Source organism: Protopterus annectens, chromosome 13.part0 (genome assembly GCF_019279795.1).
Source record: "Protopterus annectens isolate FY-2018-M chromosome 13.part0, PAN1.0, whole genome shotgun sequence".
Taxonomy (NCBI): Eukaryota; Metazoa; Chordata; order Ceratodontiformes; family Protopteridae; genus Protopterus; species Protopterus annectens.
The window spans coordinates 816,533,721-816,560,052 of record NC_056747.1 but is presented as its reverse complement, the minus strand read 5'-3'; the positions used below and the strand labels follow the sequence as shown (position 1 = coordinate 816,560,052).

The following is a 26,332-nucleotide window of genomic DNA, read 5'->3' as shown; positions in this document are numbered from 1 at the left end:
CTGTACACCTTCTTTCCATATCTATGGCTCTGCTATCTTTATCCGCTGACATGATTTTAAGTGAAGCAAGAAGCTTAGTGGGTCTGTCAGCTTAGAGGTAGATGACAGAGGGATCTGAAGAGGGATTCTTATAAAGAAACTTCTGAGCCTCACAGACCTTATAAAACCTTTTTTTTTTGTTTGTTTTTTTTTTTTTTAAAGAAGCAGGAGGTTGAGACTCTCAGTCTTGAGAAGCAGATCTAAATCTGTCTAACAGGGCTTTAAGAACAGGAGGCACAGCAGAAGGTGTAGGGAATCCATCTGCAGAGCATAATACTTCTGCACATCAGCCATCTGAAATCTTACATCATTTTAGGAATAGTACTCCCAACAGAAATTTCCTCTATTAGGGAATCAGGGAAAGACCATCTTTCATCAGAAGCCACTGCAAGAGCTGAATCTAAGATGAGTAACCTAGAGACTACTCCCCTGAATTTAAATCTTTTTCATCAGCAGCAGAAGTCTCGCTAGTCCTTTTCAAAAGAGTGAAAGGAGGAGGAAGACCAATCAGATAAGGGACTGAGGAGGCTTCAAAGCCATCAGGGCTTTAAAAAAAAACATGGGTTAAGTTGTGCCATTCTTTCTTGGGGTCCTCAGTAATAGTGGCAATGTGCCCTTTTTTCTGCTTCTTTTCAACAGGAATGTCCACCTAACATACCCTGGAGGTTCCAAGCCCCTACGTACCTTTATTAAAGAACGCAGAACTTCTTCCCAGACAAGAATCTATGGAATCCCCAAGGCCCTTCCAAAATTACCATACAAAGTTCCTCCTCCTTGTCTTCAACAGATGCTGGCTCAGCCCGAGTGTAGGTGTGAACAAGCCTGCTCCATATTGGCCTCCAATGAGGTCATAATAGAGGGAGCAGGCACAGAAACCAAACAGTCTGTGGTGTTCTCATCAAGCACAACAAAGGCATCCTACAGGGGCTAGATGGCAAAAGTCTTTGGTTTCAATTTCTTCCAACTTCTTCAAATAAGACTGGATGTCCAGGGTGGAAGATTCCAAAGCCACGGTACCATAAGCAAGAAGCTTAAGGCACTGACTTTAAAGATACATGGAGAGCGAAGAAAGGTGAATGTATAAAGTCTTAGGAATGAAGGCTTGGCAAACAGAACACGGTTTAGGATTCTGGTCAGCACCTAAACAATAAGGTATTTATTGTGTCTGTCCTTATGGGGAATCTATCTCCTACAATCACATTTCCCCTTTTTGGATGACATGTACCTACAATCAATAGAGCCTAAACAAAAAAAAAAAAGCATTTATCTATATGATATATAAGGCTTGTCAGTTTGCACACAGGCATGCAATCTATGGACCAAAAACAAAATGCTGCGTTCGGACAGACAGCAAAGCTGTTCTGGGGTTTTGAGCTTGTACATTTCCTTATGTACCTTATGGTTCAGATGTATGACATATGGTGCAAGGAAGGACCTAAACTTTTGTATGCTGGCCTGACATATAGCTACCCTTGACAGGATATCCCTATTGTAGGGAACAACACAACTGTGAATAAGGAATGACATCTTCGCCTACTCTTTTTGATAGTGTCTTGGAAACTTTTACATCCACCCAAGCTGCCACCAACTAAGCAGATGGGGTTTTAATTTTAACATTTCATCTGAAAGATGGCACACTCAGGAATGCAACACCCGCCCCCCACCTTGTACTGCACCAAAGGCAAGTGTGCTACTTTTTTCGCCGCTGACACCGCTAATCAACATTTTTTAAAGAAGAAACATCTTTATCAAATTATCGCGTATGACATAGGCAATCATACATTTATATAAATAAAAACAAACCATACTGATATAATTTTAGTCGCAAACATTATACATCACAAACCATATTGACATAATTGTAGTTGCAAACATTATACATCATTTATAATCTATCCAGTCATTATCAGTCAAACATTACATAGCTCATTCAAATCCTGAGTTCCTTTAAACCTAGTTCCACCTCTGCAAATATTGTTCCCACAATTCCCATTTTTTCCTAAGTAATTTGCTCCAACCCTTTTCTAAAGATCCCAATTCCAGTTGTATTATCTCTGTTCCTATATTCACTACTTCTAGTCAAGTTGGTTTAGACTTTGATTTCCATTATCTAGTAACTGCTTTTTTGGCAGCCACCGTAATTAGACTCAGCAAGGCCTTACTACATCTAATCAATTCTGATTCTGTATCATAGCTCATAAAAATAGATTAATCCCTCTAGTGTCCCCCTCCCCTCCTCACTCTCCTGCAGAACTTCTTTTTGCTAACTGTAAAATTAATCCCCACACCTCTTTTAACATTGCTGAAATCTACATTCCACCTAGTGACATCATCACAGTACTGGAAAATATTCTTTCCTCTCTCTCATCTGACCTCCATAATTAGACTATAATCATGGGAGATGTCAGCATCAACCGGTCAACTCTCACCAAAGTATCCATTCCACCTCCATCAACTTACATGGTTTCACCCAACTCATAACTACACCTACTTATACCACTAAATCCACTACTCATTCATCTATACTGGACTGGATCCTAGTATCACATCCCCATGAGTATCACTTTCCGGAAACCCTTCCTGACACCCTCAGTGACCACTGCCCAACCAAAGTCCTCCAATTTTAGTCCATACATACTCAAATCCCATACAATCAAAGCATGCCGAAATCTAAATAACTTTGACCCTAATGAACTAAACAGTCAACTCTCAGCTATCAACCGGAACTTTCTCAGACAGCTACAACTCAATGAAGCTGTCACAGAATTTAATAATATATTTCATAACATACTCAATTCCCTTGTCCCGATAGGCTATGTCAGAATAAAATCTGCCATATCCCCTTGGCTAACTCCCTCATGGCTCAAAGGGACAACATTTGGAAGCTCTGGACCAAACTCAAACTGCCCTGTCACCTACAACAATATAGACACCTTCGTAACCTTACTAAGAAAGCAATAATCAATGACAAGAGAAACTATTACTCTAATCCCCCTAAAACACACCTACATAACCCAAAGAAATTCTGGCATACAAGTAATCAAATCCTTCATCCTGGTAACCCATCTACTCCTTAGCCAAGCCCCTCTATCACTCCTCTCCAAATTGCTACTAACTTTAACTCCTACTTCATAGACTCTATCTCTAAACTTATCAACCATCCAAACTCTAAATCCACCCAACCCTACTCCCCTCCTATTCCCTTTAACACATCCTCTGCTTTCTGCTTAAAAACTGTATCCACCAGATATATAAAATCTCTGCTCCTTAAGCTTAAACCTTGTTCACCCTCAACAGATGGCCTCCCTCCACTATTTTTCCAACTAGCCGCAAACTCGATCTATTACTGAAACTAAAGTCCCAAACATATGGAAAAGGTTCTACACTCTTTCCATCCATAAAGGAGGTAATTCCACTGAACTATGCAACTATAGGCCCATAGCAATTCTATCACCCCTCTTCAAGATCTTGGAGAAATGTGTTCACAAACAAATCCTACAACATCCTACACAACAGAACCTAATCACCCCCACCCAGCATGGCTTTCGTCCTGGTCATAGTACCTCTACTGCTCTCATCTCCTTAACAAACACCATTTCACAAGCTACAGACCCGAATAAACTAGTCTCTTGTCTCTTTCTTGACCTCTCAAAGGCATTTAACACCGTTTCCCACCCGCTACTGTTAGACAAACACTTTCAATTAAACCTGTCAACCACAACTATGATTCTCCAGTTATCTCAGCAACCATTTCCAATCTATCAAATGGTGTTCTGCTACCTCTCCTGAACTTCATATACAGATGGGAGTTCCCCAAGGGTCAATTCTTGGACTACTGCTATTTAATATTTTTACCAATCAATTATCTACCTCTACCCCATACTCATCACTAGTACAGTATGCAGATGACTCTACAGTCATCACCATTGCTGATATACTCCCTGAACTTCACACTAAAACACAGGACTCCTCTTTGTCTATTGAAAACTGGCTCAACCTAAACCTAATCTTAAATCCAAAGAACTTACTCTTCATACCAAAAACTATGTCCCACCTGAAATCATCTTTCACCATCTCTTTCCACAATAACACACCCAACTCAGTAGAAAGCCACACCAAACTACTAGGAGTGATTATCGATGACCAGCTAAAATTTGACCTGCATGTTCTAATTAACATTAAGAAAACCCATCAAAAACTTGGTCTCCTTTATAGAAACCAAAACTTTCTCTCAAGTACAGCTAAAACAGCTCTATCTCATGCCTACCCAATACCAACCCTTCTCTACGGCTCTCAAATTCTCACCAACTTACAGGCTACACTTATTTCTAAACTAGAGTCCACTGACAAGGTAGCTAAATTTGCTGCTGAACTACCATACTCCACTCATCACTGCTTAGTTCTCGGAAAACTAAACTGGTCCGAATTCCCCCATAAACACCTCCTCTCTCAGCTTCTGATTTATTCTATTCTATACCACTCCACTTTCTGCCCCAGCATCACATCTATCATCTGCCCTTACTCCACTGCTAGAACACTCTGGAGCTCTAAACAACATCTCATCACTATTCACAAACCCAAGATCAACATAGGAAAAAACCTTTATTGTTGTTACCCTGCTGAGAACTGGAATAAGCTACCACCACACATCCGACACATTAGACCCAAATCCCAATTCAGAAAGGCAGTAAAAACTCAAAAAGAAAAATAAACTATGTCTGTGCTATCTCCACCGACTGAACCCATCTCTCTGATGTATCCTATTCTCTCATCTCGCTACTATTTCAGTGAAACCATACCTTTTTCCTCTCTCTCTCTATTGCAACACTGCTACCTAAAAAATTATTTTCGTACTTGACCATATCTTCCCCTATTCACAGCCAGTCTTATTTGTTCTGGTATATAACTTTCAATTGCTAAAATACTATTCTGTATTATTTAATGTACTCTCCCTCTGTACCTCCTCATGCTGAAATGTAGATTCTAATTGCCATGTATGTTAATTTGTTATTCTTCATGTCTATATGATATTTTTGTATAACTGTAAGTCAATCCAATTTGAATGCATTTACTGTGGAGCTTTTCTCCCTGGGTCTCCACTGAAAAAGGGCTCTGTCCCTGTTGGACTAACCCGGTCAATAAATGTCAAATAAATACATAAATAACTCCTTAATTACACCAATTTGCTCACCCAGTATCTCAGACGGAGCAGTCTGCAGGGAATTTTTAAAGTCTGCCAAATCATTACACTCCCAGAAAATATGTCCCCAGTTACCTCTTTCTTCCCCATCACACCTCCAACATTTGCTGTCTACCTGAGGAAAAATACTTTGGAGTCTACTTGGGGTAAAAAAATACCTACGTAAACTCTTCCAAGCAAAGATCCTAAATCTTCTAAGCTTTGTTGCATATTTGAGAGACATACACATATCCCCCATTGTTTCTTTGCAAATGGCTTATCCAGCCTTTCATAAACGTTTCTAACCTCCTGTGATTGATTCTTATAGTTATCATCCAATATTTTGTATGCTCTACTAATTATTCATTTTTTAACAGCAGCTTCTGCTCTAGATTCTACTAAAAACTCTACCAGTGCTGGTCTTTCAGTTAGGAACCCCCTATTTCTTTCTCTTTGCCTATACTCTGATATCAATCCCTGACAGGGAAGGCGTCTCTGTCCTACAGTCCAAATACATGTTTGGCCTCTTCTCATTCTATTACCTTTCCTTCTCTAATTATTTTCTCCAAATACCATGGCTCTTTTACCAGTTTTCTCCAATAAATTCCAGCCCCCTCTTGCCTATTGTATATACCCTTAACTGCAGTCATCCCTATTGGCAGAATCTCCTTTCTCCACCCCCATGTTGGCTTAGTTCTTAGAACACTACCTGCTGTTTTATGGATACAATTGTTTTTCATTGGTGTTATTTTCCTTAAGGATCTGCATCCAAAATCCCAGTCTCTCCTTGTTTCTTGAGCTTTCCCCTGTTTCATCATCATCCCTTTCCACTTTGAATTATAGGATTCTGCTTGTGCTATGTATAGGAGCCTTAACTGTGTAGCTCTGAAATACCTCTTCAAATCGGGTCATCCCAAACGGCCTTGCTCAATTGGAAGAATCAGCTTATCCCACTTGACTCTTGCCGTCTTCCCATCCCAGGTAAAAACCTCCTTCAGCTCTTTATTAATTGCTATCTACAACTTCTATTCCGGTTGATAAAAATATGCCTGACCTGTGTATAAAACTAAAGGTACTAAAACATTTTAATTGCTTGTACCTTGCTATCCCATCTCTATAAACAGTTTCAATTTCTCAGTTTTTGTGTTATCTTTTCAATCTCTTCTCACATATCATTAGCTGCCACACCAGAATCCTTTTTAATCCATACTCCTAAGTACTTCATTTTATCATATCCCCATAAATATGGATATTCCTGAACCAATTCATGTGCAAATACATAATTTACAGCTATTGCCTTTGTTTTAGCTTTACTAATTTTGTATCTCGAAAAGATCTGAAACTGCCTCAAAACGTTCCACAACACTGAAATGTCCTTTTCTGGTTCTATCAGGTATAAAATATCTGCAAAAAGAATCCACTTTTCTTGACTACCAGGCCAATTATACCCTTGAACTTCTGAATCTCTTACTTTCTTTGTCAATGGTTTTAAATACACTGTAAATAAAGGGGGAAGAGGACACTCCTGCCTGGTTCCTCTGCTAAAACATAAATTATCAGAGAGAACCCCACCCACTTGAATTTTCACTTCCAATTCGTCATATACCTGCTAATCAACCTTACAATTTTATCAGATAATGTAAATGCTTCCATTGCCCTGCTCATAAACTTCTAGCTTACTCTGTCAAATGCTTTCTCTGCATCAAGACCCACCAACAACAGTGATATTTCTCTTAAATTGTGCTTCCCTCTGGATCATCAATGTTTTGTTAAAGTTGTCAAATGTTTACCTCCCCTCCACAAAACCACACTAATCCATGCCTATCAACTTTGGGATCACCTTTGCCACTCTTTTAGCCATTATAGACAGACACTATAATCATGTTTTTGGACTGAAGTGGGCCTTTATGAAGCTGGATATGATGTGTCTTTACCCTATTTAGGTATTACAGCCATCAGACACTGCTAATCAGCACCAACAATCAACTATGTATGCACTTGTACAATCTCTTCCTCTGCAGCAAATGCAGAAGTACAGCCATGAGAGATCACTCACAGCCCTGAAATACTTGTCAAATAGTGAATAAAAAGCAATTTCAACAAAGATGAAACCCAAAAGCTACATTTAATTGGGCCAAATAAACCAAGTGTCACAAGTTCATTTTTGAGGCAGCTCAAGATCAATAATGAAAAACCAACAGTCATATAACAACATACAGATTTGAATGCAATAACCATTACTAATATAAATATTTACAATATATAACATAACTAGCATTTCTGATCTAAGTTTGAATGAAAAAAAAAAAGTAAAAAAATATAATTTTAAGTGTTAAATAGTTCACTCAGGGTAACATTTAGTATTACCTTCATTCCCAGAGTTGAGCAGACTAAATCAATGATAGCACTCAGCTGGTTGCTATGGAAATACATGGCTACCAATAACAGCATCTCTCCAAAGGAAGCTGAGACTCCAGCAGCACTGTGACACAAAAAAATAGAATAAGTTTTCAATACTTGATCAAATATGTTACAAGCAGTTTGTTTTTATATTAGTAAGCAGAGGAAAAATAAATTACTGCTCCCCTTCTTTCCTAGCCACAAAAAAGCAAAATATTTTCATTCTTCCCAGATACTAACATGAGCTGCCCTGTTTAACAGCAAAGTAAACCAAATATTTAGACTCCCATTTCAAATGTCAGCACTTGAAATGCTGAGTACTGACAAGCAGAAAAAAACAGACCGAAAACCCAGGAAAAGAGCCAATCTTGAAAATTGCTCTTCTCCTTTAAACTTCCTTTTTTGTACAGCCCCCCCCCCCCGAACTTATATATACGGGTCCACTTTCCAATCTCGAAATACTGAAATAGCGAATTTCAGTATTTCCAGATGAAAATAATGAAAGTGCAGTTATTCGAAACTGCATGTTAACGAAAGTTAAGTTTTCGAATTTGTGGTAGGTGTGGTGTGTAGCCTATAGTGTGCTGTCTATTTAAGGTATAATGTATTCTGGGGTTTAGACATGGTGTCCGATGTGTAGTTATGTCCAGAAATAGGCAAGTTTGTGTTTTTAAGGGTTTTAAGGTTTTGTTTTTTAATCTTTTTGGAAATGTTAGAAGTAGGTTAGGTGTGTGTGTGTAAGTGTGGATTTTTGTAAATGTGTAGTGTGTGTGTTTTTCATGGGTGTGTGTGTGAAAGTGTGCAGTGGACGTTTAGGGTGCATAGCAGTGGGTTGGGTTTGCTACGTTGTTTCTTGTAGTGCGACCTCGGAGATGGTATATTTAAGTAGCATAGGGGTGTGGGGGGGGCTTATATGTAGATTTCTTGGGTTACGTGGTGTGTGAGTTCTGTTGGTTTGTAATGTTGTAGGGTGGTTTGTCACGTGTGTGTTTTTGTTTGTGTGGTGGAGACTACTGAAATACAGAGGGTCACATACTGACGTTCAGTGTTTTAATTAATTTTTCACTGTAGTGGGTATTCAACTTTCTCTTCTCGATATACTGAAATTCAATATTTCAAGATTTGAAAGCGGACCCATATCTCTAGGTAGGATCGGAGAAAATGGCCACCTCAGACTGTGTATGCAAGTCAATTTTTTTCGGCCATTCAGTCTCTGTGTTTCAGGAGTCACTCTAGTGGAGCCCGACATTTCAAATGGTTACCTATAGCCGACATAAATGTTTCAAAGAAAGAATGAGCAACTTTATGACTGCAATCTGTGTCAGTTTACAAGACAATATTACAGAGTGGGGAAGCAGAGAACATAAGCTATGTACTTAAAAAAACACTACATTTCTCTGGTTTCTGTCCAAACACTAGAAGCTAGTGGGCTGGTCATCTTTGTGCCCTTTTTCCAGCAGCAAGACTCCTGCAAGCTCAAACTCCTCCCCTCTCCCATAAATTCATGTTCCTCTGAGAAGTAATCCAGACCGAGTGAAGTGAAAAACCTAGTAAAATAAACATAATTGTACTATAGATATTACATTATTTCATAAGGAATCAAAAAGAACAAAAGGAGTCTGGAGCTCCTACAAATCCCTTTAGAAAAGTCAGTTTGGAGCAGGAAGGGTGGATGGGTTGTTCCAGTGTCTGAAGAGAGACCAGATAAAGCTAATGTTTTGTTAAGTACAAAACTTACACATCTATTCTGGTCCTGTCTGGACACTGAAAACTACTGTACAGAATCTCTGGCAAACATTGGGCAGCCTAACACAATAAGCCTCTTAGAACAGTGGCTCCAAAGGAAGTTCTCGATCTAGAGAGAGAGTTTAAACTTGAATGTTTACCAAATGTAGGCAAGATTAACAATGTAGCAGTGGGAGTAATCTCCTCAAGTAGCAAACTCCTGAAGAAAGCAGCAAACGTGGCTTGAGCTCTGACAAAGTGCACTCTCAGTCTAGTAGTCAGGGCATCTCCCCATGGAGGAGTAATATAAACTGAGAAAATCTGATGTCCATTAGGGTAGAGTGTTACAAGTTCATTTCTGGGGAAGATCAAATGCAAGAATTCAAAACAGTCATATAATACATAACAGCATACAGCTCTTGATGTAATAACTTTAGTGACTTTTGACCCTTCTTAGCATTAGTGAAAGAAACAAACAACTGATCATCTTTTCTGAAACCTTTTGTCCAATACATATAAAATCCAAGTTGTCTGTGCACATGCAAATAATGTAATTGATATTTACCTTTGATAGAAAAAATTTGGAAAGAATACTGATTAGTGAACTGACTGGTTGAAGTTCACCAGGGTGGCTATCTTGGGCATGAATGGAAAAAAGTTATGTCTTACCATAACGTTCCATCTGTATTGTTGATCCTCGTTCAGTCATTATGCATGGGTATCGGTTCCGACCTCAGAACCGAGCCGGCCATTTTCCAAGCTCGCGTCAGCTACAAACTCTCGAGCTAAACTCTTACCCATAATCCCCCTCTCCCTGTTACCTCAGATTGAGTTTGCAAGTCAAAAGAAGGTAGAGGCTACCTCTGGTCAAATGACCTAAGAGAACCGGATGGTGAGATCCTCTAGAAGCCACAGGAGGGGGAAGGAGGGAGGGTCGTAATGACTGAACGAGGATCAACAATACAGATGGAACGTTATGGTAAGACATAACTTCCTTATCTGATATTGTTAATCCTAATTCATTCCTTACGCATGGGACAGAGTCCCCAGCTACCTCTATTCCTGGGAGGCTCTCATGGAAGGACATTCCTGAGCACCATAGAACCAAAAGATGCTCTTCACCTGGAGGCCAAATCCAATTTGTAATGATTGATGAAGGTATGAGGCGTAGCCCAAGTTGCAGCTGCACATATGTCAAGAAGCTCTGGCATGGAAGGCAGCAGATGTTGCCACCGACCTTGTTGAATGAGCTTTCATGGTAGTAGGCAACGGGATTACGTTGTGTATAAATGAAGGTCACACAGTCCTTCAACCATCTAGCTAATGTGACCTTAGCAACAGCAGATCCTAATCTAGGTCCAGAATAGGCCAAAAATAACTGGTCAGATTTACGAAAGGACCAAGTCCTGTTTAAGTAAAAACAGATTTCCCTGTGGATATCTAGTGTATGTAGGCAATACTCTCCTCTGTTTGAATGGTTGGGAAAGAAAACTGGCAATTCAATGGTTTGATTAATAGACATTTCAGAGATCACTTTTGGCAGAAATGAAGGATTCGTTCTCAAAGACACTATCTCTATGAAAAATCAAGTATGGACTCTTGATACATAAAGCTTGAAGCTCAGAGAAACATCTGGCAGAAGTAATAGCGACCAAAAACAAGGTTTTCCATGACAAATGCCTGAGGTCGCAAGAAGAAGCTGGTTCAAAGGGTGGCATTGTCAGAGCTTGTAGAACTAATGACAGATCCCATGGTTGAATAGGTTCTCTAAAAGGTGGTTTCGGATGATTCACACCTTTTATGAAAGTCTTGCACAATTTGTGAGCATAAGAGAGGAATCTTGGATACCCTCATGGAAATTAGAAATTGCAGCCAAATGAACTCCAATTGTAGAGGCCGATAGACCCGATTGGAAAAGGTCGGCCAGATAGTCTAGTATTATCGACACTGGTGCTGAGAAGGGATCTACTTATTTATCTTTCAGCCAACAGGTAAATCTTTTCCACTTGCTTAGATAAGTAATTCTAGTGGAAGACTTATGAGATGCAATGAGAATGTCACGTACTGGTAAAGAAAGATCATTCTGCCTGGCAATCAAGGGAATTGGAGTAGCCAAGATGTGAGCTTCAGGCTGTTCAAGTTGGGATGAATCAGGTTCTGTGGATGTGAGATCAACTCCGGGGTTGGATGGAGAATCCATGGTCGATCTAGTAGGTGAGGCCAAAGGAAGGGGAACCAAATAAGACGAGGCCAATATGGTGCTATGAGGATCATCTTGCTCTTGAACCAATGGGCTTTCTTCAGAAACTGGGAATGAGGGGAAAAGGTGGGAATGCATAAAGAAGACCCGAGGGCCAATCGTGGCCTAGCGTGTCCCTGGGTGACTGTCCCGGAGTAGGAATCAGGGCGAAGTAGTTGCTGCATTTGTAGTTGGTCGGGGATGCAAAGAGGTCGCAGCAAGGATGGCCCCAGCGGTGGAAGATCTCCGCCACTATCAAGGGATTCAGGGACCACTCGTAAGGTTGTAGAATGCACCTGCTGAATCTGTCTGCTATCACGTTGGAACTCCCGGGAATGTGCGTTGCTAGAAGAAAACGGTTGGTAGCTATCGCCCATTTTCATATCCTCATGGCCTCTCGACAAAGGGAGTACGATTTGGTTCCACCTTGCTTGTTGATGTACCAGACCACCGTCATGTTGCCTGATTGAATCGCAATCGTCCCAGACGGCAGCAGGAGATGGAATGCTTGCAACGCCAGAAGCACCACCCTCAGCTCTAGAACATTTATATGCAGATGGGCCTCCAGTTCAGGCCAAGTGCCTTGGACTGTCTGTCCCTGACACAGCCCCCCCACCCCATCAGGGAGGAGTCCGTGGTCACTGTGGCCTTGGGTTGCTGGGGGGAGAAGGGGCGAGACCATTGTGACAGATTGTGTCATCCACCAATTTAAATCCTGTTTGCACCTGTGGGTTACTCGAATCTTGGCAGAAAGAGGATGCTGAAAAGGATACCATTGGGTGAGCAGTAGCCATTGTAGAAGCCTCATATGAAACCTGGCCAGGGGGACAATGGTGATGGAGGCTGCCATGGAACCCAACAGCTGTAGAACAGAGTGAGCTGTGGATTCCTCCCTTGAAAGGATTGGAATCAGTTGCTTTATCCTTAAAATTCTGTGCTCTGGAATGGCAGCTCTGCAGTTCTTTGTATCCAAGATAACCCCTATAAATTCTGTCGACTGAGATGGGGTGAGATTGGATTTTGGCCAGTTTATGGTTATGCCTAGCCTTTGTGCAGTGAGGAGAGAGTATGCCAGGGCTTCTTCCAGTAGATGTCTGGTGGGGGTGGAAATGAGCCAGTCATCTAGGTATGGAAACACCTGGAATCCTTGAAGTCGCAAATGAGCTTTGACTACTTCCATGCACTTTGTGAACACTCTGGGGGCTGTAGAGAGTCCGAAGGGCAGTACTCTGAACTGGTAGTAACTGGCTCCCGCATGGAAGCGCAGAAATCTTCTTGATGGCCTGTCCACTTTTATGTGGTAGTACGCATCTTGAAGATCTATCGAGCACATCCAATCATCTTTTTCCAACAGCGGGAGGATAGACTGTATTGTGACCATCCGGAATTTTTGTACTCTCACAAATTTGTTCAATACACAGAGATCCAAAATTGGCCTCCAGTCCTCGGTTTTCTTTGCACCAAAAATAGTCTCGAGTAGAATCCGGATCCTATCTGGTCTGGAGGGACTATTTCGATGACTCTCTTTCTTAGCAGCTTTTTTATCTCTAATGCTGCTTCTTCCCTTTGACTGGGTGGAACGTCGGGAAGGTGTTTTGAAGGGACAGGACAAATATCAAAGGGGATATGATAACCCTCTGGTTATAATCCTTTGTACCCAAGAATCGGTGGTGATGGCTAGCCAGGCAGAAGGGTACAAGGAGAAACGACCCCCAACCACCTCCAGAGGAAAGGATTTGGGCCGCTCTTCAGGAGCGCTGGTAGGATTGGCCAGGGAAAGAGTCCCTGGAACCCTGGTTACACGGACCCCCTCAGCCCCGAAAGGAGCATCTTCCCTGTGAGTTTCCCCCTCTGCCTCTAGGGGAGAACTCGCCCTGTGTATCACGGAAAGGACCCTGATATTTCTTGAACCATATCTTCTCTCTCTTTTGGTTTCGGGAGAAAGCACGTTGAGGGGAAGAATAACGGACACCTACGGCAGAAAGGGTCTTACCGTCCTGTTCACATCTGGCCAGTGTGCTTTTAACTTTGGGTCCAAACAATGAAGAGGCCTCAATGGGAGCATTAAGAAAGGAAGCCTTAAAGGGTTCCATGAAATTACACAAGCGCATCCAGGCGTGTCGTCTCAAGACCGCAGCTGAACCTGCCGCTCTAGATGCTCCTTCTGATGCGTGAGATATCAGTCGCATAGAGAAGTTAGATATTGACTCAATGGTGGCCAGCTGAAAGGCCACTTTGTCACGGATCTCATCAGACATGGCACCAGCCAAGGTTTCAGACAGCTCAGAAATCAGATTCCTTTGAAGCCTGGTAAAGTGTGCCATATAATTCAGGGACCTGATAGTAAAGGTCGCTGAAGCAAAGATGTGCTTCCCTATCCTGTCCAGGGCCCGGGACTCTTTGTTAGGTGGATGGACAGTCTGGCTTTCTTCTTCTGCCAGATCTTTTTTTGTTGTGGCCACCACCACCAGAGCATCCACAGGAAGACCTTTTGACCAATGGGGATCCATAGCAGGAGGGGACAAAATCTTATCTGGCCTCCGGGGAATAGCCTCGACAGTGTCAGGAGCCTTCCACGCATGCTGCACGATGAGCTGGACAAGTTCATCGGCAGGTGGAGTAACCCAGGAGGTAGGGGGGCCTGACGCGAAAAGCCTGCAGGAATACAGACTCCTCAGAGGTCAGATTAGAGGGCTGCCAGTCACCTCTCTGTTTAAGGATTCTGAGGATATCACCGAAGGATACCTCAGAGGGTGACCGAGGGGATCCTTCCTCCTCATCAAAGTATGTGTCTTCAGTGAGAGACTCCTCTGTGGAGTCCATGTGCTTCCTCTTACACAAACTTTTCCAGTGGACTTCCTCAGAGGGAGAAGCTGGGGAAGACAGCGGAAAAGGGGTTTCCTGTGGGAATATGTCCTGAGGACCTTGTACCCGGTGTCTTCTAGGTGTGACTTGTGAAACCAGTGCACTAGAGGAGGGCGGGGGGGATAGACAGTCCAGTATTACTAGCAGAAGCGAAAGCCTTCTGCATCAGTTGAAAAGCTGGTCCACCTGAAGAGGAGTGAGAGTCCAGGACAGAGGTCACCCCTCCCCTAAGTGGCTCAGCCTGCTGACTTAAGAGTCCCCAGATGGCTGTGGAGCAGCAAATTACGCATGTCACAACTGTCATCCAGGGTCGCAGAAAATCTTTCCTGCCACGAAGGCAACTGCTGTTCCTTAGTGAGATCCATAAAGGGAACCGCAGAGGGGGAAGACTGTGCTATATCAATGGACTTCAAAGGCAATGAAGGAGGAGAATAAGAAGGGGCCTTTGGAGATGGGTGATCACCTCCCAAGGAAGGATAAGTCCTGGGGGGTGGGATACCTCTGGCCAAAAGCACTTGATCCACAAGACGCAACACATCGTGTTCGGAAAGGCTTCTAGTGGACCTCACGGAGACTGAGGGAGAAACAGGCCTGTCCACAGAAGAGACAAATTGGTGCCCACCTCACCAGTCCGCACCGAGAGCAACTTTGCCGAGAGAGACTGGACTACAGGTGTCTGCACTGAGGAAGTCATCGGTGCCGAGGTCACGGTCTGCACTGACACAAGGATCGGTGCCTAAGTGGTTGTTGGTACCGAAGCTGGAAAAGACAAAATTGGAGCCAACAACCGAGGCATCGGTTCAGAGTAAGATGTCGGAGCCGATGTGGTCAAGGTCTGCGCTGACTGAGCAGTCGGTGCCGATACAGTAGTAGTAATGGTCTGAACCGAGGAGCCCCTCGGTGCTGATATAGTAAAGCCTGCAGGAGAAGATGGAGCCAAGATCACTAATGGAGCCTAAGGACTCGGTGCCAAAAGTCTAGGCACTGAAAGCACTGGGGCTGACTTGAGTGAGCTCCGGAGTGGAAACTTTAGCCTTTTTAGGTTTTGGTTGGCGGGAGTCCCCAGCCGGGGATAAAGGCAAAGATTTGGCCTTAGCAGGAACATCCAAAATTTTCTTATGGGCTCTAGGAGTTTGAGGCCTCCGACCCAGAAATAACCTCTGAAAAGGGAGATTTAAGAAGTCCCTTCATCAACAATTTGTTTTTCCTTTCTAACAAGGTTCTGTTAGAAAAATTTTCATGGATAGTACAGGGCGGGTCAACAGATAATTGGGACGCCCCCAAACAATAAACGCACAAACAGTGTGCATCAGATATAGGTAATTTGTGTCCACAATCAGAACACCTTTTAAAACCCAAACTACCTTTCTTATCTGCCATGATAGAAAAAGGGGATAGTAGAAAGGGTACCAGCAATGGTACAAAAGAATACCCGAAGGTAAGAAAAAAGGAAGATTACCAATGATGGTAGGGGAGAAATACCTCACGGTAAAAGGTGTAGAGAAAAAAGAAAAACTCACAAAAATATGGTCGCTGGATGCGATAGGGTAAGAGACAACGAAACAGAAACTTTTCTGACAGAAAAAGTTATACAAATGACTATTCTGACAACAAATAACTATACTTAGCTCAAGAGAAGCAGCTTGACACGACCGAATGGCAATGCGGCAAACGAAATCTGGGGTAACAGGGAGAGGGGGATTATGGGTAAGAATTTAGTTTGAGAGTTTGTAGCTGACGTGAGCTTAGAAAATGGCTGGCTCGGTTCCGAGGTCAGAACTGATATGCATGCGTAAGGAATGAACGAGGATTAGCAATATCAGATGGTTGGTTCCATGTCTTGATGGAAAACCAAGTAAGGGAATTTTTCGATGACAGAACATGAAGTTCTGAAACCCTCTTTTTAAAGGTAATGGCTACTAGGAGGACAGTCTTCCAGGTTAGAAATTTAGTATCTGCAGAATCTGCTGGTTCAAACAGAGGTATAGTTATATTTTCAATCACAAAATTTCGATCCAAATGGGGGAACAAGGTGCATCATTGGTGTCCTAGTGTAGCAAAGTCCTTTACACGCCCTAAATGGTGTTACGGAGGAAGAGGAAAATCCAGAGTGAAAGGATGACATGACTGCCAAGTGAACCTTGATGGAAGACTAGGTAGCTCCATGGTTGAAAATGTATAGGTTCATAGGTTCATACTAGGCTATCTGCCCTGGGGCAATTATAAGCCTAGCCCGATTCTGTATGGCTTACGCCACCCCTTGATTTGAGTATACTGTGCCCTTTTTAAGGTTTAGTTTACTGTGCCTCTGTCTAATAGTGACACGGGAGTAATCCCTGGGACAAACCTACGATCCCCCATCCACCTATCGAGATTCTTCTTGAAGAGATTCAGTGAGGTGCTCTGCCTCACATGAACTGGAATTCTATTCCAGAGCGAAGGGAGCCTCTGGGTTATGAACCTGTCCCTCCAGCAAGTTCTATTTATTTCTGTGCTGAGGTTCAAGTCCCTCGAGCGTGTGGCTCTAAGGGATTTAGATTTACTGAGGTGGAGCATGTCCATTAATTCTGGATTTGACATAGCTTTGTATGTCAGGCATAGATCGCCTCGAAGTAGGCGGTATGCAACTGAGTAGAGCTGGAGTTTTTTTAAGTGAGCAGCATATGGCATCTGTTTGAGACCCTTGATCCTCTTGGTGAGATACTTTTGGGGTCTTTCTAATTGCTGCAGGTGTCGGGTAAGGTACATCCCAAAAGGGGCATTGTATTCTATGATGGGCCTAATGAGGGATGAATAAACGGGCACGATTACCTCTCTTGATCTAGATGTGAAACCCTTCGTGATGAGGTGGGCTATGTAGAAGGTCTTTCTAACCACTTTGGCAATGCGGTTTTCAAAGGAGAGATTGCTATCAACTTGGGTCCCCAGGTCCCTAATAACTTTCTCTGTACTTAATGGGTTTCCGCCTATGTGGTAATTTGTGGGCATTGTTTTTGCCAAAGGGTATGACTATACATTTTTTGGCATTTAGCTTTAAACCATGGAGCTGGCACCAGTTATCTGTCTCTGTGAGACCTTTTTGAAGGATGTTTGTGTCAGCTGGAGAGTTGATTATGGCGCCCAGTTTGCAGTCGTCTGCGAACTTGGTGAGCCATAGTCCTCCCACGTTTGCCTGTACCTCGGAAAGTATATACCGAACAAGAGTGGTCCCAGGACAGAACCCTGTGGGACGCCACTTGTGACCGGTTTCGAGTCTGACATGGCTCCAGCAACTCTCACTCTGTGGGTTCTGTCTTTGAGCCAGTTTGCGACCCATCTTGTGACATAGGGGTTTATATTTAAGCTGGATAGCTTATCTATGATGCCCGAGTGGGGTAATGTGTCAAATGCCTTTGCAAGGTCCAGATAGGCTGTGTGGACTACCTTCCCTTCATCTATGGCTTTGGTGACTTGTTTCGAAGAAGTCAACCAGGTTCAAAAGGCAGGATCTGCCCTTGACAAAGCCGAACTGGGTAGGATCTAGTGTCTGCAGGTCCCCAATGTCTTTGTTTATGAGCTCCATGATGATCCTCTCCACAGCCTTGCAGACTAAGCTAGTCAGGCTTATGTGGCGATAGTTTCCAGGGTCCATAGAGGCTCCACCTTTGTGGAGTGGGACCACTGTTGCTGTACGCCATTCTGTGGGCACATATCCTGTAGTGAGGCTGAGATTGTATAACTGTTTTATTTGAGGGATTAGTTCCTCTTGGAGTTCATGTAGGACACAACCTGGGACGCCATCTGGTCCCATGGAAGCAGTGTTTTTTGCTTTGGAGAGGGCAGCCTTCACCTGAGCATCAGAGATGTTTGGGAGGCAGCCCTCTGCCGGGATAGATACTTGCTCTTTGGGGGGGGAGAAGTTTGCACTGAACCTGTCTGCCAGGATATTGGCGATGTCTGTGGGTTCAGTGTATTTTTTGTAGTTTAGAATCAACTCAGAACAAGTCTGGGAGTTGCATCCCAGGTTTCTAACATAACTGAAAAAAGCCTTATGATTGTCTTTGGTGTCCTGTGCAATTTTTCTCTCGAAGCTGGCCTTGGAGGATTTTATGAGGGATCGTAATTTTTTGCTAGTACTGATCAGATATGCCTTCCCTATTAGGGATTTTGCTCTATCATGTAGTAGCTTCCTCCTTCTGTTGTACAGTTTATTTATGGCAGGGGTCCACTAGACTGGATGCCTGCCTTTGGATGATTGGGTCTTGGTTTTGTTTGGGATAGCATGATCCATGCATTCCTGGAGATGTCCGTAGAATGCGTTTATATAGGATTCTGCAGTTTGGGCCGTAGTTTCCGCTGGCCCTGGGGCCTTGAAGGATTCCACTTTGGTTTTGAGAAGTGAGAAGTTCGCTTTTGAGAAGTTTTTCACTGTGGTTTTCTGGGCTGGGGGTGGGGTCGGGATGTGGACATCCAGTGAAATTAATTTATGGTCTGATCTTACCAATGAGAGATATACTTCTGGTGTGGAGCATAGAGTCCCCATGTTGGTAATGATCAGGTCTAGTATGTTGTCCCCTCTTGTGGGAGTGGTGACTAGTTGTTCCATAGCATTTGAGTTTATAATTTCCAGGAACCTTTGGGCTAAGGTGCTGGGGCTTGAGTAGTGCTCCCAGTCAATGTTTGGGTAGTTGAAGTCACCCAATATAACGGTGTTCGGAGAGATCTTCATGTTCTCCAATGTTTTCAGGAAAGCCGAGTGGGATTCCTGACTTTGAGAGGGTGGTCTGTAGGATGCTATAAACTGAAAAGCAGTCTTGCCCACTGTTAGTTGCACATGGATGGTCTCCGATGCCCGTTGCAATGCCACTAACCTGGAGGTGTGGATATCCTTGATAAATATGGAAACTCCCCTCCTTTTGTGGTTTGTCCGGGTTTTGGGGCGAAAAGCATGATATGAGGTATAGCCTGGTAGTGCTGGGGTGCTCTCTGGAGCCTTGAACCAGGTTTCTGTCACTGCACAGATATCATGTTCTCCATACTGAGGAGAGCTTGATGCGTGCATCTTGAGGTTAAGACTTCTGGCGTTTAGCAGCATTACCCTTAGTTTCTTGTTCCTTGTGCGGTCTATGGGGGTGGGTTTGACTTTTGAGCCTTGCCTAAAAAAGGCACTATGGGGGTGGCAAGAGCCTTTGCCAATATCCGAAAGTCCAGTGGTGACAGGTGCAAGCCGTCCCTAGCGAAGCAACGTGGCTTGTCGAGCATGTCATCCCAGGCTGACAGACACTGGATCCCCTTTGAATGACACCAAAATTTTAGCCAATTGTTAAAATTGATCATTTTGTCTTTGTACTGTGGCATCATTCTAGGTGAGGGTAAGATGCTCCTCAAGGTCAGGATCGTACCAGCCTGGGCTACATGATCAGAGAGCTCCTCTATGTCTCTTTTCATGTAGTCCAGGGAGGTACGTCTCAGGTCATTCACACCAGCATGTACAATGACTGAGTCATATTTGTATTTGCTTTGGAGTGACCTGAGTGCTTGCGTTATGTGGCGGATCCTAGCACCCGACAGGCAGCTTACCATGACCTTCTCTTTATTCAGCCTGGTGAGCGGGACGTCAGTGTGTCTGACAATAGAGTCACCTATTACAAGAGTATCAGGTGTGTTATTTGGCTGCTTGGCACACTTTGTGGGTTATGTGTTGTGTGTGTTTTGTTTTGAGGTAGCGTTTGCTTGGATGTCTGCTTTGGAGGTCTCTGTTGCTTAGGTAGATTTTTATTTAGAGCCTCCGAGTATGTTTTTGTGTATTTATGTGTTTGGTTCGCTGATAAGGTGGGACTATGTGATACTGGAATTGTGTTGTGTGAGGTTACCTTCTCCTCCTGACTGGTTACACCAATTTTGAGATGAGAGAGCTCAGCCTCCAGTTTGGCTAAATAGTTGCATCTCTCACATATATTTGAACCTGTTTGGAGGAGGAGAGGGTTGTCCATGTACATGAGACAGTTGTAACATTGCCTCAAAATTCCCAGATTCACCAGCTGGACTGGAGAGGAAACCATTGACTGACCTTTGGACATGCTAGAGTAATATAGGGAAACTGAATTTAAGACGGACCAATAGAGGACAGGGTAATCGTAGAGAGTATAAGAGTAAGTAGTGCTTATGGTTTAATAGTGCTAACTTGTAGGATTAATTAAATGGACCAGTGAAGGGCCTTAGAATGAGAATATGGTGTTTAAATTGAGAGAGAGAGCAGTTCTAAGGGAAAAAGTCAAGAGCAGACTTTGTGGAGCCAGGAATAGTTTAAACCCAATTAGGCGGCGCTGCCCGCTGTTGCGCTATGCACAAAAATGTGCAAAACTGTGCAAAAGAGGGTTTTAAGAGAGGAAGATGAAGGAGTTTTGGAATTGACCCAAAATGGCCAATAAAACTACAGTTTCAAGTCAGTAACCACTCCCACAGGGGCAGGCAGGCTGCTCAATGTTTTTCACTGCCACTGATCAACAGAGAGACTTCCCTTTAGCCCAAGCAAAAAATGGCCTCACAGAAACTTACAAACAGTTCAAGAACAGCAAGCTTGTAACTGAACTTTTTAAAATCTCACAAAAGTGGGAAAAAAGCAAGATTTTTTTTGTTTTTTCAGAGATAGCAGAGGTTCACAAGTATCAACAAGTTATAACAGTGCAGTAAATGACCCCACACAAGAGTGCTAGGCCAAAGACAGATAAAATGCAAGTTTTGAGAAAAAAAGGATTTTAAAAATAAGTGCAAACAGGAAATTCAGTAAACAGCTCTAGGTTGTGCTCTAAATACAGTTACTAATGCAGAAATCAAGTTTAACAAGCCAGAAAATGCTCAAAATAGGCGGTTATGCAGAAAAACTTAGCAAATAAACAGAGGAAAAATACTTAAAATCTCAAAAGTGGCTCCTTTCTTCTCTCAGCGTTTTCTCCTCTTGGTGGGTGCTTCACCAACAGCTAACAAGCCTGAAAAGATGCCAAAACCACGAGGCAACCAGGTTTTAAGAGAGGAAGATGAAGGAGTTTTGGAATTGACCCAAAATGGCCAATAAAACTACAGTTTCAAGTCAGTAACCACTCCCACAGGGGCAGGCAGGCTGCTCAATGTTTTTCACTGCCACTGATCAACAGAGAGACTTCCCTTTAGCCCAAGCAAAAGATGGCCTCACAGAAACTTACAAACAGTTCAAGAACAGCAAGCCTGTAACTGAACTTTTTTAAATCTCAGAAAAGTGGGAAAAAAGCAAGATTTTTTTTTGTTTTTTTTCAGAGATAGCAGAGGTTCACAAGTATCAACAAGTTATAACAGTGCAGTAAATGACCCCACACAAGAGTGCTAGGCCAAAGACAGATAAAATGCAAGTTTTGAGAAAAAAACAATTTTAAAAATAAGTGCAAACAGGAAATTCAGTAAACAGTTCTAGGTTGTGCTCTAAATACAGTTAGTAATACAGATAGCTACCTGATAAATAGTATCTGAAAGGGGTTCTACAGTCTTCTAAACTACCCAAATAGAAGCGTTTTTCCATTTACCTTTGTAAATTCTCCTAGCTGAAACTTTCTGAGAAGCTGTTATCAAACTGATCACCTATGTAGGGAATGTATGGTCCCTGGACACCACTGAAAGTGCATAAACCATGTAGTCGGATGAACAGATTGAAAGCACAAATGAGGCTGCCGCAATGGATGTATAAGCAGTTGGTGGATGTGCTGAGGGAAGAGAAGAGGTCTTCTCTTGAGATGAGGCCAAAGCAGGGGGAGTCATATCCTTTGTGGCCAAAATGGGGTTAAGAGAATGACTTCTGCCCTGCAAACCTTGGCTTTCTAGACAAATACGGCTAAGATAGGAAAAGGGGGAAATGCAAGAGAGACCTGGAGGTCAAGCATGGGAGAATATGTCTTGAAGACTGTTCTGTTTGGGAAGCAGTGGAAAAGAAGCTGCTGCATTTGGTATTTGATGATGAAGCAAAGATTGCAACAGGGTCTTCCCAACCTGCAAAACACCTTCTGAGCAACTGCATTATTGACAGACCATTTGGTGGAAGCAGTGTCTGTCTGATCAACCTGTCTGTAATCATGCTGGAAGTCCCCAGCACATGCATTAATATAAGAAAGCAATGCGATGTTATAGCCCATTCTCAAACCATCATTGCTTCTCTGCACAGGGGGTAAGAATGTGTTCTGCCTTGCTTCTTCATGTACCACACCACTGTCAGAGTGGATGGATATCGCACATGGGAAAGCCACTTCTGGAATGCCTGCAACATTGTGGCATCCATGTACCTTGGACTGTCCTGTCCAGATAATGCCTCCCAACCCCATACTGGATGCATCAGTAGTTAGGCTGTGGGTTGCCAACAGGCAAAGTACGTGGGTAAGCCTACTAATATAGGAATGTGATGCAACTACTGGAAACCTTCTCATGAATGTCATAGGCAGTATTGCTTGGTTCCACCAAATTATGAGAGTCCTCTGTGCTGCCCTCATACGGAGTCTTAAATTTAGTACTATTTGAACTGCAGCAGCCATCAGACCAAACACCCTGAGTATGGCGGTTGCAGTAGGATGTGGGTTTTTTGAAAGACTCAAGACCTTTTGTATTATGGAAGAGATTCTGTGCTGTGGCAGTATTGCTTTCTGACTGACAATCAAACTGCCAGCCTATGAAAATGATGGACTGTGAAGGTTCCAGCTGAAATTTTGCTACACTAACCATGAGCCCCAAAGACGGACATAAAAGCAGCAAGTTCTACCTTGCTGTTAGCAGTTTCTCCATAGAAGGTGCTGACATGAGCAAGCTGTTTAAGTACAAGATTCTCACCCCCAGTAGTCTGTGCACTACGATCTAAACCATGCATTTGGTAAACATGTTTGAAGAGGCTGTGGTGAGGCAAATGGTAAGGCCCGGAACTGATAATGAACAGCTCCCACCTAGCACATCCAGTCTCCTGCCTTTAGATAAGGAGGATCAACTGCACAATGACCATCCAGAACGATTCCTTTATGTACTGACTAAAAACAACTTGGGTTGAGAATCTGTCTGAGGTCCTGCCTCTTTTTGGGCACCAAGAAGAATCAAGAGAAAAACCCAGACACACAATGAACTGGTCTGGTGGGAGCTCTTAGATGCCTCTCTTTTGCAGGTTTTCCTCCTTTTGTACTGCCCTCCTCTGATAGTGTGGAACTGTGGGGGGGGGGGTGTTAGAGCAAGTGTTTGAGCTCTGCTACAAAGGGTACCATGTAGCCTTTGGATATAATCTCCCATACTTATATGTCCTGCGTGATGGCCAACTACATGGGCAGATACAGGGAAAGACATCTCCAACTGCCTACAGAATGGAGCAGTTGAGGAACCTCTGAGAGTTCATTCTATAGGCACTCTGAAAGGACACACTGAATTCTTGCTGATGTGGACCACCTCTGCTTCTGGGGTGGCAGTTATACAATAAGCCCCCCTCTACTTTGAAGTCCCTTGTTGTATCACTGCATATTCTGGGGCTACTGGGACATCCTAAACCATAAGTTTTGGCATCTTTTTGGATCCTTTGAAAGGACCTTTGTGGGGTCAAAAACTTGACCACAACAGGTATGAGAATTTTGCCTTCTTGCTCACACTGCAAAAAAGTACAGTTGTGTACACTTACCATAAATGTAGATGTTTGAGTGTATTCAGTGTTGCAGTCATCACCTGTGGGTTATCCCTGCTGTGGTAGCCCTCGGCCAGTCCGAATACCAGAGTCAATTTTCTTCGTGCCGGCTGCAGTCCCTGTAGTCGGACGTCAGCTCGTCAGTGCTATAAAACAAGGCAGCCAACGTCATTACATCAGTTTTTCTTGCCCTAACCTGTCAGATGCACAAGGAAATAAGGAAAAGTGGTACTGGTAGCTAAAAGCCAACGTCAGAAGCTTATGTCCCCCAGGGGAAGATGCTATATGGGGGATGGAGGGAGGGAAGCCAGGACTGCAATAGTGAATACACTCGAACATCTACATTTATGGTAAGTGTACACAACTGTACTATGTTCTTCGTGTTTCACTGTTGTAGTCATCACATGTGGGAGGATTTCCAAAGCTGAGGAGAGGGGTGGAAAGATAGGTTAGAGCCCTAGGCATGGGTCAGCAAGCCCTGCAGAACTGCAGAGGCAAACCCTGCCCTAGACTTAGAAAAAAAGAGGTAGGTGGTAATGCTTTGTAAAGGTATGGACGGAGGTCCAGGTGACAGCTTCCAAGCTGGCCCTGGTGGGGACTCCTCTGAGGAAGGCTGTGGAAGTGGGGGCTGCCCTAGTGGAATGGGTATGGATGGACTTAGTGGGGGGGTTCCCTTGTAGTCTGTAGCAGAAATGGATACAGTGTGATATCCATTTGGAAATGGTCCTCCCCTCTGCCCCAGGGGAAAAGCTGACAAGTAGTTGGTCTGTTTTTCTGAATGGTTTAGTACGGTCCAGATAGTATCCGAGTTGTCTGTGAACGTCTAGCGAGTGTAGAATTCTTTCCCCTAGTTTTGAGGATTGGGAAAGAAGGTGGGTAGGTGTATGGCCTGGTTGAGGGTCACATCAGATACCACCTTGGGCATACAGGAGGGGTTAGTCCTCATGGAAACGATGAAGGGCTCAACAGCCATAAGAGTCTGAAGTTCTGATTCTCTTCTGGCTGAGGTGATAGCTAGTAGGAAGGCAGTCTTCCAGGAGAGGTATTTCAATTCTGTAGAAGCAGCAGGTTCGAAAGGAGGTAAAGGTTAGTTTTTCTAAAACATAATCCAGGTCCCAGGATGGGGTGGGAGGCCTTCTGGGAGGTCTGAAATTAGAAGGCCCTCTGAGGAACTGTTTAATCAAAGGATGAGAGAAGAGGGGGTGGATCTGAATCCTAATGGGCAGAAATGGCTAAGGCATGGATTTTAATAGAGGAGAAAGAGAGGCCACTTTAGAGCAACTTGGCTAGGTAATCCAAGATAAGAGGGATGGAAGGATTAGAGGCACTGGCCCCTTTGAACTGGCTCCAGGAGCAGAATCTTTTCCATTTCCCTGCATATGATTTTCTGGTGCTGGGCCTTCTGGCCTCTGTGATAATGTCTAGGACCTGTTTGCTTAACAGAGACTCCTTGTTAGCTTTTAAGGTATAAGCCATGCTGAAAGATTGAGAGTCTGTAAGTCTGGGTGCAGTGTCTTCCCTCTCACCTGGGTCAAGAGGTCTGAAATCAGGGGAAGCTGCTTGGGGGAGGCTGTAAGGTCAGTCTGCGCAGTAAGGGATACCAATGTTGTCTGGGCCAATCTGGAGCAATGAGGATGGCCTTTGGTCTCTCTCCCTTATTTTGATCAGTACCTTGGGAATAAGGGGCAGAGGAGGGAACACGCACACAAAGAGGGAGTTCCAGGGGAAGGTCAAGGCATCCACCTTTCATGCTAGGAGGTGATACTCCTTGGTAAAGAACTTTTGCAGCTGGTGGTTAAGGTACGAGGCAAAGAGATCCAATTCTGGAATCCCCCACTTCTTGAGTGATTTGCAGAAAGATTTCCCTGTGGAGTTGCCATTCGTGGCGGTCCAGTAAGTTTCTGCTTAGGTGGTCTGCCAGGCTGCTGTTGACCCCTGGTAGGTATTGGGCAATTAGGTGTAGACCCATGGAGGTGGCTGTAAGCCAGAGGCTCATGGCTAACCTGCACAGGGGGTAAAGACTGGGTCCCCCCGTTTGTTGATATACCACATTACTGTGGTGGCGTCTGTTTTCATAAGGAGAACCCCTGGCCTGAGATGGGGCTTGAAAGATGTCAGAGCCTTTTGTACTGCCATCATTTCTTTCTGACTGATGTGCAAGTGAAGGTGCTGGGCATCACAAAGACCTTGGGTGCACCTGCCTGCTAGGTGAGCGCCCCAAGCAATGTCTGAGGAG

The 26,332-nt window shown here is 43.6% G+C and overlaps 1 protein-coding gene across 1 annotated transcript in view; it reads right to left on the bottom strand.

Moving 5' to 3' along the window:
• The window catches only part of INTS2 (integrator complex subunit 2), a 1,434,855-nt gene that overhangs the window by 743,373 nt on the left and 665,150 nt on the right, over positions 1 to 26,332 (bottom strand). The window contains exon 10 of the mRNA XM_044054536.1: positions 7,586 to 7,700. Coding sequence (XP_043910471.1) covers positions 7,586 to 7,700 — 115 coding nt within the window. The remainder of the gene's footprint in view (positions 1 to 7,585; positions 7,701 to 26,332) is intronic.